Source organism: Lactuca virosa, chromosome 9 (assembly GCF_052849685.1).
Source record: "Lactuca virosa cultivar CGN04683 chromosome 9, Lactuca_virosa_CGN04683_v6, whole genome shotgun sequence".
Classification (NCBI taxonomy): Eukaryota; Viridiplantae; Streptophyta; class Magnoliopsida; order Asterales; family Asteraceae; genus Lactuca; species Lactuca virosa.
The window spans coordinates 173,954,150-173,967,757 of NC_136434.1; the positions used below are offsets into that span (position 1 = coordinate 173,954,150).

General features: G+C 37.2%; 1 protein-coding gene across 1 annotated transcript; it reads left to right on the top strand.

The window, feature by feature from the left end:
• Positions 1 to 570: 570 nt before the first annotated feature.
• LOC145140025 (uncharacterized) lies at positions 571 to 1,575 on the top strand. The gene is made up of 3 exons (XM_079073648.1): positions 571 to 774; positions 824 to 1,504; positions 1,558 to 1,575. Exons 1-3 carry the CDS (start codon positions 571 to 573, stop codon positions 1,573 to 1,575), a joined length of 903 nt encoding a protein of 300 aa, XP_078929774.1.
• The last annotated feature ends 12,033 nt before the right edge of the window (positions 1,576 to 13,608 follow it).

Sequence of the window (13,608 nt, forward strand, 5' to 3'; positions counted from 1 at the left end):
ATTTATTTAAAAAAAAAATTTGGGACTTAATTATTAATTATCCCAAAATAATGAGATTTTTCTAGAGATTTTTCTAAAAAATACTGTTAGTCTATATTATTAGCCCGCTTGTTTATGGGCCCTTTTTTGTCTTTAGCCCATTAGGGTTTCTTTCTAGCTAGTATTTATATCCGCTTTATTCCTTGTAGTCTTTATGTTTTTCTCTGAGAACCCTTGTAATTTCTCTTTGATATAATCATATGACAATGTTATCATGGTATCAGAGCAGAGGTTTGATACGTTGTTAGGAGTCTTTGCAGCAGTCATCTGTGGCGCGGATCGAACTTTTCTAGGGTTACTGTAGCATGCCGTTTTCGTTCATTATCACTGGTATTCGTTTTTTTGATATGTTGATTCGTTGCTACTGTTGATTCGTTGCTGCTGTCGGTTCGTTGCTACTGTCGGTTCGTTGCTGCTGTTGGTTCATAATTGCTGTTGATTCGTTATTCAAGTGATTGCTTCCGCTGGTTTGTTACTCCTTTCATTCTCAGATTATTATATTGTCATTGTGGTTATTCATTCACTATCAACATGACTGGAAAGGATGATTCCCTTCAGTCAATCAGTACTCGTTTGGATGGAAAGAATTATACGTATTGGAGTTACGTTATGAAGAACTTCCTTTGTGGGAAGAATATGTGGGGCTATGTCACTGGGACTAAAGTCAAACCCTCATTGCCTCAAACTGAGAATTATGATATGTTGCTTGATGCTTGGGAGACTGATAACTCCAAGGTTATTACCTTGGATCAATAACTCTGTTACTCAGTCCATTGGTATGCAGTTGGCTAAGTATGATACAACAAAGGAAGTTTGGAATCACTTGGAGAGACTGTATACTCAGTCCAATTTTGCTAAACAATACCAATTGGAATATGATATTCGTGCCCTTCAACAAAATGACCAGAGCATTCAAGATTTCTATGATGCTATGTCTGATCTCTGGGATCAATTGGCTCTTACTGAATCTAAAGAGTTAAAAGATTTTGAGCCTTACATTGCTAGGAGGGAAGAACAACGCTTGGTTCAGTTCTTGATGGCCTTGTGTTCTGATTTTGAAGGTCTTCGTGGAACAATTCTTCATCGCTCACCTCTTCCTTCAGTTGATTCAGTTGTCCATGAGTTAATTGCAGAAGAGACTCGTATCAAGTCCCATGCAGATAAAGGTTTTAAAGCAACCTCTACTCCTACTCCCGCTCCTGCTGTGCTTGCTGTCTCCTCCAGTCAATCTCGACAAACTTCAAGAGTCGCTTATGATGAGTGTGCATTCTGCAAACAGAAGAATCATTGGAAAGCTCAGTGTCCATTGTTAGTCAATAAGGGTAAAATTGGTCAACCTCAGTCAGGGCAACAAAACAGGTCTGGTCAACAGAAGTATCAGTCGCGTTCCTTTGGTACTCCTCCATGGACCCCTCGTCCTCCACAGTTTGCTGTTGCTGCTGTTCCACCAGTTGACACAGAATCTGTTGGACATATGCCACCATCTGCATTGGATCCCAAGGTGTTTGAGAGCTTTAGACAGTATTTGGCTTCTAACTGTGACATCCGCCTAAAATGGATTCGGGTCAACCCAACCCAATTGGAAATTTAATAAACCCTACTCAAGATTACTTGACGCTAATAGGATCAAAACCCATACAATACGATATAACTTAACGTTAATAGCAACATAGTATTGTACAACGTTATAACTATAATCAAAGTAAATTATGATACCATATTAAAATCAAATCAAAGTATAATGCTCTAATTAAATTAAAAGAATCAAACTTGAATTCTCTAATTAAACTTCAAATCAAAGTAGATTGTTATAATCAAATAATAACCTATCTTTTATAAAACTCCATTTTTATAAACTTCACATTAAATTTTATAAAACTCTATTTTTTATAAACTTTACTTTAAATTTTATAAAACTCTTATATTAATTATGTAAAAGATGCTTGTGTTAGTGGGAAATTATGAAGACCACCAAAAGCAAAAAGATTATTCCCATGGTCTCCCACTCACACCTCCCATCCACTTTCCTTTCCTTTTTCTCCCAACACATTATTCTCTTCACCACTTAAATCTTCTCTATTCTTTCTCTCACTCTCAATCTCGAAATTTCCTCCAAGAATACTCATATTCCATCCAAGAACAATCTATTATACTCAAATCTTCATCCCTCTTGAAGCATTCATCAAGGTATGTTGTTAAAAGTTTCAAATTCATACAAGAAACAAATTAAATCCACCAAAATATCTAAAACTCATTTTTTGCATAAACCTGATTTTTATCAGAATACCATCAATAAAATAAGAAGTTCTGGAAATTTTCAGAAAATAACTTATTTTTATTGAATTATCATAATTATTGCAATAAAGTAGGGCAATAATTCACATAAAATACTTGTTGCATTCAATAAATTCTGGGATGACCTGTATACTGATTAAACATGATATATGAAGTTTCATGCATTTATATTACTGTTTACTATTATTTATGATTTTATTGATTAATTAATAATTAAATATATAAAAAATACTTCTCATAGTCACAAATATCTGAAACTTATACACTGGGCTCTACATCATGTTATAAAACTATGGTTAATTTTACAGATTTTTTGAGAATCATTTACTATTTTTCAGGAATTTTGTGTTGTTTAATCATTAAAATATTAAATAAATACTAAAACAGTTCAGAAAAATATACAAATTTTACAGTAATTCATATTGTATGAAATAATGATTTCCTAATAATTTCATAATTTTTCAATACTGTTTACTATTTAAAACTATTTTCCTAAGTATTTAAGCATGTAAAAATGCATTTTAATGATTATTTCATATAAATAATTGTTAAAATCTGTAAATAATTATAATTGGGCAAGTTATTATTTTAATAAGAAATTATTAAAATCTGGCCTAAATTGAAAATATAAATTAATTATGCAAAGTAAGTAATTCAATTTAAAATTCATTTAACAAATAAATACCTTAATATTATAATCAAAATGAATTATTGTTAATTCATCAAATATAAGAATATGTGCCTAATTATTTATTAATACTCCATTCTCGTTTAGCAGTTCCTAAACCAAAACTATTAATTATATTAGGTTCTACGCCATTTTGACTCGAATCGTCTATCGTACGACACACGCATTTCGTTTTGGGACTAATGTGAGTAATCTACCCCATATTTTATAATTTTCAATACTTTTGGGGAGTATCATGTGGTTCTAATATGTTCCAACTTCATTTTATTGTTTTATCACAATTGAGACATTGTTGGGACATTTATACGTGAGTCATTAATTGTATAACTATTGTTTGTTTACGCTACATGTACTGGTAGTGCATTACCATTTTTAGTCTAATCTCCATGACTATGCCCGTATTCTTGAGGTACGTTATGGATAATAATAGCGCTATTGGGTTGACCACCCCGCCTTGGGACGCTAAGGTGATTGATCACACGTGGTTGAGTGTGTATGATGATTAGATGCTCCATCATATATATATTTATATATATACATATGTATATATATAGGGTGAGGACTTAAAATTGTTGTTATCAATTGTTAATCAATTTTTGATTTATAAACTGTTATCTCAAGTACAATTGTTTGGCGACTTCAAAAGAAAACAGATTTCAAATTATAAATGTTTCAACTTCACAATTTTCTCTACTAAAATTTGATTACTCACCAACTCTCGTAGTTGACCTGTTTTTACCCATGATGCAGATTTGAAGAATGAAGAATGATGAAAAATAGGTTGTGCCTTAGAAATCCACAAGACAATTTAAATTTGATGTAATAAATGTGGTTTGCATTTGTATTTGTACTTGTATGTTGTGGATCTTGTTTGCATACTTAGTACTTAATTGAATCTAATCACATTATAACCTAGTTGTCATGAGACTTTGAACAATATATCACGCCTTGATCGATTCCGACAAGGATCGGGGTGTGACAGATTGGTATCAGAGCCCTTGACTATAAGGAATTAGGTTAATTGCCTTGACCTAGTCTATAGCCTCTAGGGTCCTCTCGTATGCTAGTTTATAAAATGCACACACAACTATATGCAATTCGCACTTAGAAAATCCTAGGAATACCTTTGTGTGTTAATTGCTCCCTTATGTGCATACGTATTACTCCTGACACTTATATGTGTGCATACACTTGTGAATATTCTCCATTTTCTCTGAAAATCACACACATACTCAAGTTGTTTAACAAAATGTATATACATATATGTATTCCTTAGAGCTCATAGGAAATTCAAAGTCATCCACTCTAGTTGGGTAGGATCATAGTAATGGACGCGTAGTAACTGGAAGGGGGAGGTGCCGGTAGCCCGAAAGTCCTGACTAGGTAAGCATTCGTATACATCCCAATCAACCGAGGGACCAGTTTGCTTATCTGGGGACCAAAGGCGAGAGTTCCCAAACCTATAGGCCAAAGCGCGTCATTCACATTACTTTTGAGCCATCAAAATACCCGACCTTATCAAACGTATCTGAAAGGATACACTCCAAAATGGCCAACTCATTGGACTATTAAGTTCCCTAATGGGCCTAGAAGTGGGAAAGAAATGTGAAAACTTAGTTTTGTGGGGGCCCACGCAAGTGCTACATGTTTCACATTTAGTAACCATGGAAAGCCCAAAAGGTGCCCAACACTCCTAACCATGGCCCAACAAGTGTTTTACAATTATTTTACCCAATAATGTCTAAAAACTTTATTTCCATAATCAATTTACAAATAACTCACAAGTCCATATGCATGTTTCTCGTAGATGGCATTACGACCCCCATACGCTGCTCGCAACAACAGAAGGCTAGCTGCCCTGGTCGCCAAGGAGGTAGCAAACGTCATCCCAACAATTGCAACCCAACTTCATTCTCTTCAGCCACAAGCTCCAGCAACAACTCCTCGTTGCTCGTTCAAGCACTTTCGTAACTGCAATCCGCCTTACTTCAAAGGCACCGATGGTGCCACCGCACTCCTCACATGGATTGAAGAAATGGAGAGTACTTTCATCCATAGCGAGTGTCCTGAGGACCTGATGGTCCGTCATGCTACAGGGTGCCTCCTAGGTCATGCTCTCACATGGTGGAACCTAGAAAAACGGGCAAAGGGAGAGGCTGTTGCCTTGGGAATGACCTTGTCAAAACTAAAAGAACGCATGATGGAGAAGTTCTGCCCTGACAGCAAATTGCAAACTCTCGAGGATGAATTCTGGAATCTGAAACAGGAGGGAGGCGACAACGCGACCTACACCAATAGATTCCATGATCTCTCGAGACTCCTACCTCACATGGTTCAACCTATGAAAACTGCAATACGCCGCTACATCAAAGGGTTACCACGCCAGATCCGTGATTCGGTGACCAGCAGCAGGCCATCTACCCTAGAATCCGCCATTGAATTAGCAGGTCAACTCAACGAGGACAATGTGAACGATGGTGTCCTCCCACGCAAGGGTTCAAACATGTCAACTGAAAAGTCGACCCCTGAGACCCCCTAATTGTCAAGTCCGAGTCCTCCCACCGACATGACAAAAAGAAGCGGAAAAGTCATCACCACAACCATGCTGTTATTACCCCTGCTACTCCTATCACCCAAGTCACCCCACCAGCCCAACCAAATAAAAAGTCGTATACTGGACCTCACCCCCTCTGTAACCACTGTAACTATCACCATATGACCACCAGCCCGTGTCGCCTCTGTACGAATTGTGGTCGCTATGGCCACTTGGCGGACACATGTCGTGCACCAAAAACTCAGCGACCACTCTATCTACCCTCAAATCAGCAAACACAAACCTGATATCCAACTGGAACATGCTTCAACTGTGGTGACCCCACCCATTTCAAAAACGTGTGTCCTAGGTTAGTCAATATCATCAACACCCAAGCCCAGGCAAATCCAACAATGCAGGTTCCAGCTCCCAAAGGCCGAGCCTTTGTCATTACCGCAACCCAAGCAAAGACCGATAACAAGGTCGTAAATGGTACGTTTCTCATAAATAACTGCTACGCGTCAGTACTTTTTGATTCAGGTGCCGATAAAAGTTTTGTGTCTTTGGAATTTGAGCCCATACTTCACACACCTCGCACGATTCTTAATGAGTACTTTACCGTAGAAGTCGCCCATGGAAAATACGTTTCACTCAATGCAGTCATCCAAGATTGCACTTTCGATTTTTCCGGTCATAAATTTTCTGTCAATTTAGTTCCTATGGAACTTGGTAGCTTCGACATCATCGTAGGAATGGATTGGCTATCCCAAAACCATGCTGAAATAGTATGTTACGATAAGTTCATTCGTATTCCTCTCGCCGACGGTCAAAGTCTTCGTATTTATGGCGAGACTCATTCGAAAAAGCTTAGTCTTATGTCATGTACTCAAGCTCGATCATATCTACGAAAAGAATACATGGCTTTCTTAGCCCATGTGGTGGAAACAAATGTCAAAGAAAAGAAGATTGAAGATATTCCGATAGTACGAGACTTTCCCGACATCTTTCCCGATGACGTATCTGGACTCCCTCCAGTACGTGAGCTAGAGTTCCGCATCGATCTTGTTCCTGAGGCTACTCCCATAGCCAAGTCTCCATATCGGTTGGCTCCAACCGAGATGCAAGAATTGGCAAGTCAGCTCCAAGAACTAACCGATAAGGGATTTATCCGCCCTAGTACTTCACCCTGGGGAGCCCCGGTTCTCTTCATCAAAAAGAAAGATGGTTCGTTTCGTATGTGTATCGATTATCGGGAGTTAAATAAATTAACCATCAAGAACCGATATCTGTTACCTCGGATCGACGACCTTTTTGATCAGCTTCAAGGAGCTTCATGCTTCTCAAAAATTGACCTTCGCTCGGGTTATCACCAACTTCGAGTACGGGAAGAAGACATCCCCAAAACCGCTTTCCGAACCCGCTATGGTCATTACGAGTTCACCGTTATGCCTTTCGGCCTAACAAATGCCCCTGCCGTATTCATGGACTTGATGAATCGGGTATTTAAACCTTATCTCGACCGTTTTGTTATCGTCTTTATTGATGACATCCTCATTTACTCCAAGACAAGGGCAGAGCATGAAAGACACCTTCGCCTAACTCTCCAAACATTGCAAGGAAATCGGCTCTACGCCAAATTTTCGAAATGCGAGTTTTGGTTAAATGAGGTACAATTCCTTGGTCATATTGTAAGTGACAAGGGTATTTTAGTCAATCCCGCAAAAGTTGAAGCAGTCCAGAATTGGAAAGCCCCCCGTACCCCCAAGGAAATTCGGTCCTTCCTTGGTTTAGCCGGCTATTACCGGCGTTTCATTTCAAATTTCTCAAAGATTGCTTTACCGCTTACTTCTCTCACTTGCAAGGGTACACCATTTGATTGGGGACCCAAGCAGGAATACGCTTTCCAAACCCTTAAACAAAGTTTGTGTGACGCTCCGATTCTTACACTCCCTGAAGGATCCGAAGATTTCGTGGTATTCTGCGATTCCTCCAATCTCGGTCTAGGTTGTGTTTTGATGCAAAGGGGAAAGGTTATAGCTTACGCATCACGACAACTCAAAATCCACGAAAGGAATTATACGACTCATGATTTGGAGCTCGGTGCCGTGATTTTCGCTCTTAAAATTTGGAGGCATTACCTTTACGGCACTAAATGCGTAATTTTCACCGACCACAAGAGCTTGCAACATATTCTTAATCAAAAGGAACTCAATATGAGGCAAAGACGATGGGTCGAGCTCCTAAATGATTACGAGTGTGAAATACGCTATCATCCGGGCAAGGCAAACGTCGTAGCCGACGCGTTAAGCCGAAAAGAATATGCCCATGCGTTTCATCTAATATGTTCTCCTATCTTGTCCAATATCAGGGACCGAATTCGAGGAGCCCAACACTCGGCAATTACCGAAAATGACATGCCCACGGGAATTGATGGGGAGTTGGAAACCAAATCTGATGGTATTTTCTATTATCAAGATCGCATATGGATCCCAGATCGTGACAATCTTCGCATATTCCTGATGGAAGAAATCCATAAAACCCGATATTCCATTCATCCGGGCACTGACAAGATGTATCATGGCCTGAGAACCAATTATTGGTGGTCGGGAATGAAAAAGGATATTGCTTTATTCGTGGCCAAATGTCTTACATGTTCCAGGGTCAAAGTAGAACATCAACGACCCTCTGGACTATTGGTCCAACCAGAAATCCCCAGGTGGAAATGGGAAGCGATCGCCATGGATTTCGTAACCAAACTTCCCCGTACCACAAAAGTACACGACAGCATTTGGATGATCATTGATCGTTTGACCAAATCCGCTCATTTCCTTCCCATCCGGGAAAATTTCAAAGTCGAAAAACTTGCTCGGATTTACATCAACGAGATAGTTAGTCGGCATGGCATTCCTCTCAGCATCATTTCAGATCGTGATGGGAGATTTCTCTCTCGGTTTTGGCAATCACTTCAAATAGCCATGGGAACCCGCCTCGATCTCAGTACCGCCTATCATCCTCAGACCGATGGTCAATCTGAGAGGACAATTCAAACACTCGAAGATATGTTGAGGGCGTGTGTCTTGGATTTCGGAGGAAACTGGGACTCTCATTTACCGTTGGTGGAATTCTCCTATAATAACAGTTATCATTCTAGCATCAAGATGCCACCATTTGAGGCATTGTATGGCCTTAAATGCCGATCTCCTATTCGCTGGCATGAAATCGGTGAGTCCCACGTGATTCGCGCAACAGTGGATTCTCCAATCGTTGGTCCTGAGCTTATCCAGGAAACAACCGACAAAATCACTCAGATTCGCGATAACCTTCTCGCAGCTCGTAGCCGACAAAAGAGTTATGCCGACAAGCGACGCAAACCGCTTGAATTTACCGTAGGTGACATGGTCATGCTAAAAGTGTCCCCATGGAAAGGTGTGGTTCGATTTGGACGCAAGGATAAATTGGCACCACGCTACGTAGGCCCGTTTAAGATCATAAAAAGGATCAGACCAGTAGCCTACGAGTTGGATCTACCAACAGAGCTTAAGAAAGTTCACCCGGTATTTCATATAGCCAACCTCAAGAAGTGTTTAGCAGACGAGAACCTTCATGTTCCTCTCGAGGATATCCAAATCGACGAGACAATGCAATTTATCGAGAAACCCTTGGAAATTGCTGACCGAAAGGAAAAGCAACTCAAAAGAAGTCGCATTCCCCTGGTTAAGGTCAGGTGGCAGTCGGCACGTGGACCTGAGTATACATGGGAGCATGAGGATCATATGCGTACCAAATACCCACAACTTTTCTCTTAAGGTACTCTCTTCTTAAATTTCGGGACGAAATTTCCTAAAGTAGGGGAGACTGTGACATCCGCCTAAAATGGATTCGGGTCAACCCAACCCAATTGGAAATTTAATAAACCCTACTCAAGATTACTTGACCCTAATAGGATCAAAACCCATACAATACGATATAACTTGACGTTAATAGCAACATAGTATTGTACAACGTTATAACTATAATCAAAGTAAATTATGATACCATATTAAAATCAAATCAAAGTATAATGCTCTAATTAAATTAAAAGAATCAAACTTGAATTCTCTAATTAAACTTCAAATCAAAGTAGATTGTTATAATCAAATAATAACCTATCTTTTATAAAACTCCATTTTTATAAACTTTACATTAAATTTTATAAAACTCTATTTTTTATAAACTTTACTTTAAATTTTATAAAACTCTTATATTAATTATGTAAAAGATGCTTGTGTTAGTGGGAAATTATGAAGACCACCAAAAGCAAAAAGATTATTCCCATGGTCTCCCACTCACACCTCCCATCCACTTTCCTTTCCTTTTTCTCCCAACACATTATTCTCTTCACCACTTAAATCTTCTCTATTCTTTCTCTCACTCTCAATCTCGAAATTTCCTCCAAGAATACTCATATTCCATCCAAGAACAATCTATTATACTCAAATCTTCATCCCTCTTGAAGCATTCATCAAGGTATGTTGTTAAAAGTTTCAAATTCATACAAGAAACAAATTAAATCCACCAAAATATCTAAAACTCATTTTTTGCATAAACCTGATTTTTATCAGAATACCATCAATAAAATAAGAAGTTCTGGAAATTTTCAGAAAATAACTTATTTTTATTGAATTATCATAATTATTGCAATAAAGTAGGGCAATAATTCATATAAAATACTTGTTGCATTCAATAAATTCTGAGAAAATTCCGGGATGACCTGTATACTGATTAAACATGATATATGAAGTTTCATGCATTTATATTACTGTTTACTATTATTTATGATTTTATTGATTAATTAATAATTAAATATATAAAAATACTTCCCATAGTCACAAATATCTGAAACTTATACACTGGGCTCTACATCATGTTATAAAACTATGGTTAATTTTACAGATTTTTTGAGAATCATTTACTATTTTTGAGGAATTTTGTGTTGTTTAATCATTAAAATATTAAATAAATACTAAAACAGTTCAGAAAAATATACAAATTTTACAGTAATTCATATTGTATCAAATAATGATTTCCTAATAATTTCATAATTTTTCAATACTGTTTACTATTTAAAACTATTTTCCTAAGTATTTAAGCATGTAAAAATGCATTTTAATGATTATTTCATATAAATAATTGTTAAAATCTGTAAATAATTATAATTGGGCAAGTTATTATTTTAATAAGAAATTATTAAAATCTGGCCTAAATTGAAAATATAAATTAATTATGCAAAGTAAGTAATTCAATTTAAAATTCATTTAACAAATAAATACCTTAATATTATAATCAAAATGAATTATTGTTAATTCATCAAATATAAGAATATGTGTCTAATTTTTTATTAATACTCCATTCTCGTTTAGCAGTTCCTAAACCAAAACTATTAATTATATTAGGTTCTACGCCATTTTGACCCGAATCGTCTATCGTACGACACACGCATTTCGTTTTGGGACTAATGTGAGTAATCTACCCCATATTTTATAATTTTCAATACTTTTGGGGTGTATCATGTGGTTCTAATATGTTCCAACTTCATTTTATTGTTTTATCACAATTGAGACATTGTTGGGACATTTATACGTGAGTCATTAATTGTATAACTATTGTTTGTTTACGCTACATGTACTTGTAGTGCATTACCATTTTTAGTCTAATCTCCATGACTATGCCCGTATTCTTGAGGTACGTTATGGACAATAATAGCGCTATTGGGTTGACCACCCCGCCTTGGGACGCTAAGGTGATTGATCACACGTGGTTGAGTGTGTATGATGATTAGATGCTCCATCCTATATATATTTATATATATACATATGTATATATATAGGGTGAGGACTTATTGTTGTTGTTATCAATTGTTAATCAATTTTTGATTTATAAACCGTTATCTCAAGTACAATTGTTTGGCGACTTCAAAAGAAAACAGATTTCAAATAATAAATGTTTCAACTTCACAATTTTCTCTACTAAAATTTGATTACTCACCAACTCTCGTAGTTGACCTGTTTTTACCCATGATGCAGATTTGAAGAATGAAGAATGATGAAAAATAGGTTGTGCCTTAGAAATCCACAAGACAATTTAAATTTGATGTAATAAATGTGGTTTGCATTTGTATTTGTACTTGTATGTTGTGGATCTTGTTTGCATACTTAGTACTTAATTGAATCTAATCACATTATAACCTAGTTGTCATGAGACTTTGAACAATATATCACGCCTTGATCGATTTCGACAAGGATCGGGGTGTGACACTAATCCCACTGCCATGTCTGCATCTATGTCTCATTCTGGTCCTTCTTTATCTGACACTTCAAGTATTCCCTCATCTTTGTGGATTTTAGATTCTGGTGCAACCCATCATATGACTCCTCATTTGTCATCATTTACTTCTTTGTCGCAAGTGTCATCTATTTCTGTTAAGTCTGCTAGTGATACATCTATGCTAGTTGAGGGTGTTGGTTCTGTCTCCGTTTCTCATATAACTCTTCCTGATGTTTACTACATTCCCAAACTTACTTTGAACCTTGCCTCAGTCAGTCAGTTATGCAAGTCTGGTAACTGGGTGTTCTTTTCTGATTCTGTCTGTGTTATACAGGATCAACACACCCAGAAGGTGATTGGGATCGGCCGTAGGGTGGGGGAACTATATGTATTGGAGGTCCTCAAAGTATCTGTTGTTGCTGCTTCCAGCATTGATTTATCTTCTTTTCATTTGAGTCCTTTGTCGTCTGAGTTTTATCTTTGGCATTCTCGTTTGGGACATGTGCCTGTATCACGGTTGAATTTATTAGCATCTAGTGGTGTTTTGGGTCATTTAAACTCTTGTGATATTTCTGATTATAGTGGTTGCAAACTAGCAAAATTTTCTGCTTTACCCTTCAATAAAAGTATGTCTTGTTCTACTGCTCCTTTTGATATTATTCATTCTGATGTGTGGGGTCCTGCACCAGTATCCACAAAGGGTGGGTCAACCTATTATCTATCTTTTATAGATGATTATACTCGATATACATGGGTTTATCTTATGAAACGCAGATCTGATTTCTTTGGTATTTACAACAATTTTAGAGCTCTTGTTAAAACTCAACATCCGGCTGTGATTAAGTGTCACACCCCGAAACAGATGGTGGAAACGTTCAGGGGCGGAGGACGTCATGTGTAGCATCACAACCAATGAATAATAGCAATAATAGCAACACAACCAGTACAGTGCATACTAAAATAAAAATGTTTACATCAGTTCTGAAACTTGTTTGAATTACATCATATAACTTGTATGAATATAAACATTAACTCTTATTGCTTCAACTCTTCAAAAACCCAGCATGTACCTGTCTACTGATTTCCTGAGAATACAAGCAGTTTAAAAGAGTATCAGCATAAAGCTGGTGAGTTCATAAGCGGTGGTTTGTAGTGAAAATCGTTGATGAGTTCGGAAAATATTTGTATAGTTTCAAGAAAATCCGATATTTTCCTTAGCGAAAATGTAGTGTTACCAGTTCTGTAATAAACCATGAATATCTGTATGTTTCCAAGAAAATCCGATATTTTCTTTAGTGAAAAGGTAGCGTTATCGATTTCGTATAAAACCATGAATGTTCGTTACTGAAAACTGTAGTGATAAGCGAATATACTACCTCATGAGACTAGCTAAAGCTAATTATGAAGTATATTTTGAATGCATAGCCATAGCATAAATGGTTTTGTTTGAAAACCCTAGCCTGGCCAGTATACGTAGTGTGTTTTAGTTCTATTTAGTAAAAATAAAACCGTTGAAGAGTGTCAGATTTGTAAACTAAAGGTGATTTATACATAATGTGAGTCGTATAACCATGCTTGATATGACTAGTGACCTTTCCAACGTTCTTCAGGCGTCGAGTTAAATGACATTTGTACATCTCAGGCGTGCCCGCCTAACTGTAACTAGCAGTCCAGATGTGGGATTGTCAGTCCCGAATAGATCTATTCACAAATCTCACGCTCTCCCTCCAGGAGACTCTGGTTATACAGT

Coding starts and splice junctions, on each gene's coding strand:
- LOC145140025 (XM_079073648.1), top strand. CDS start 571: ATGACTGGAAAGGATGATTCCCTTCAGTCAATCAGTACTCGTTTGGAT. Junction 775..823: donor GGGAGACTGATAACTCCAAG/GTTATTACCTTG, acceptor ATTGGTATGCAG/TTGGCTAAGTATGATACAAC.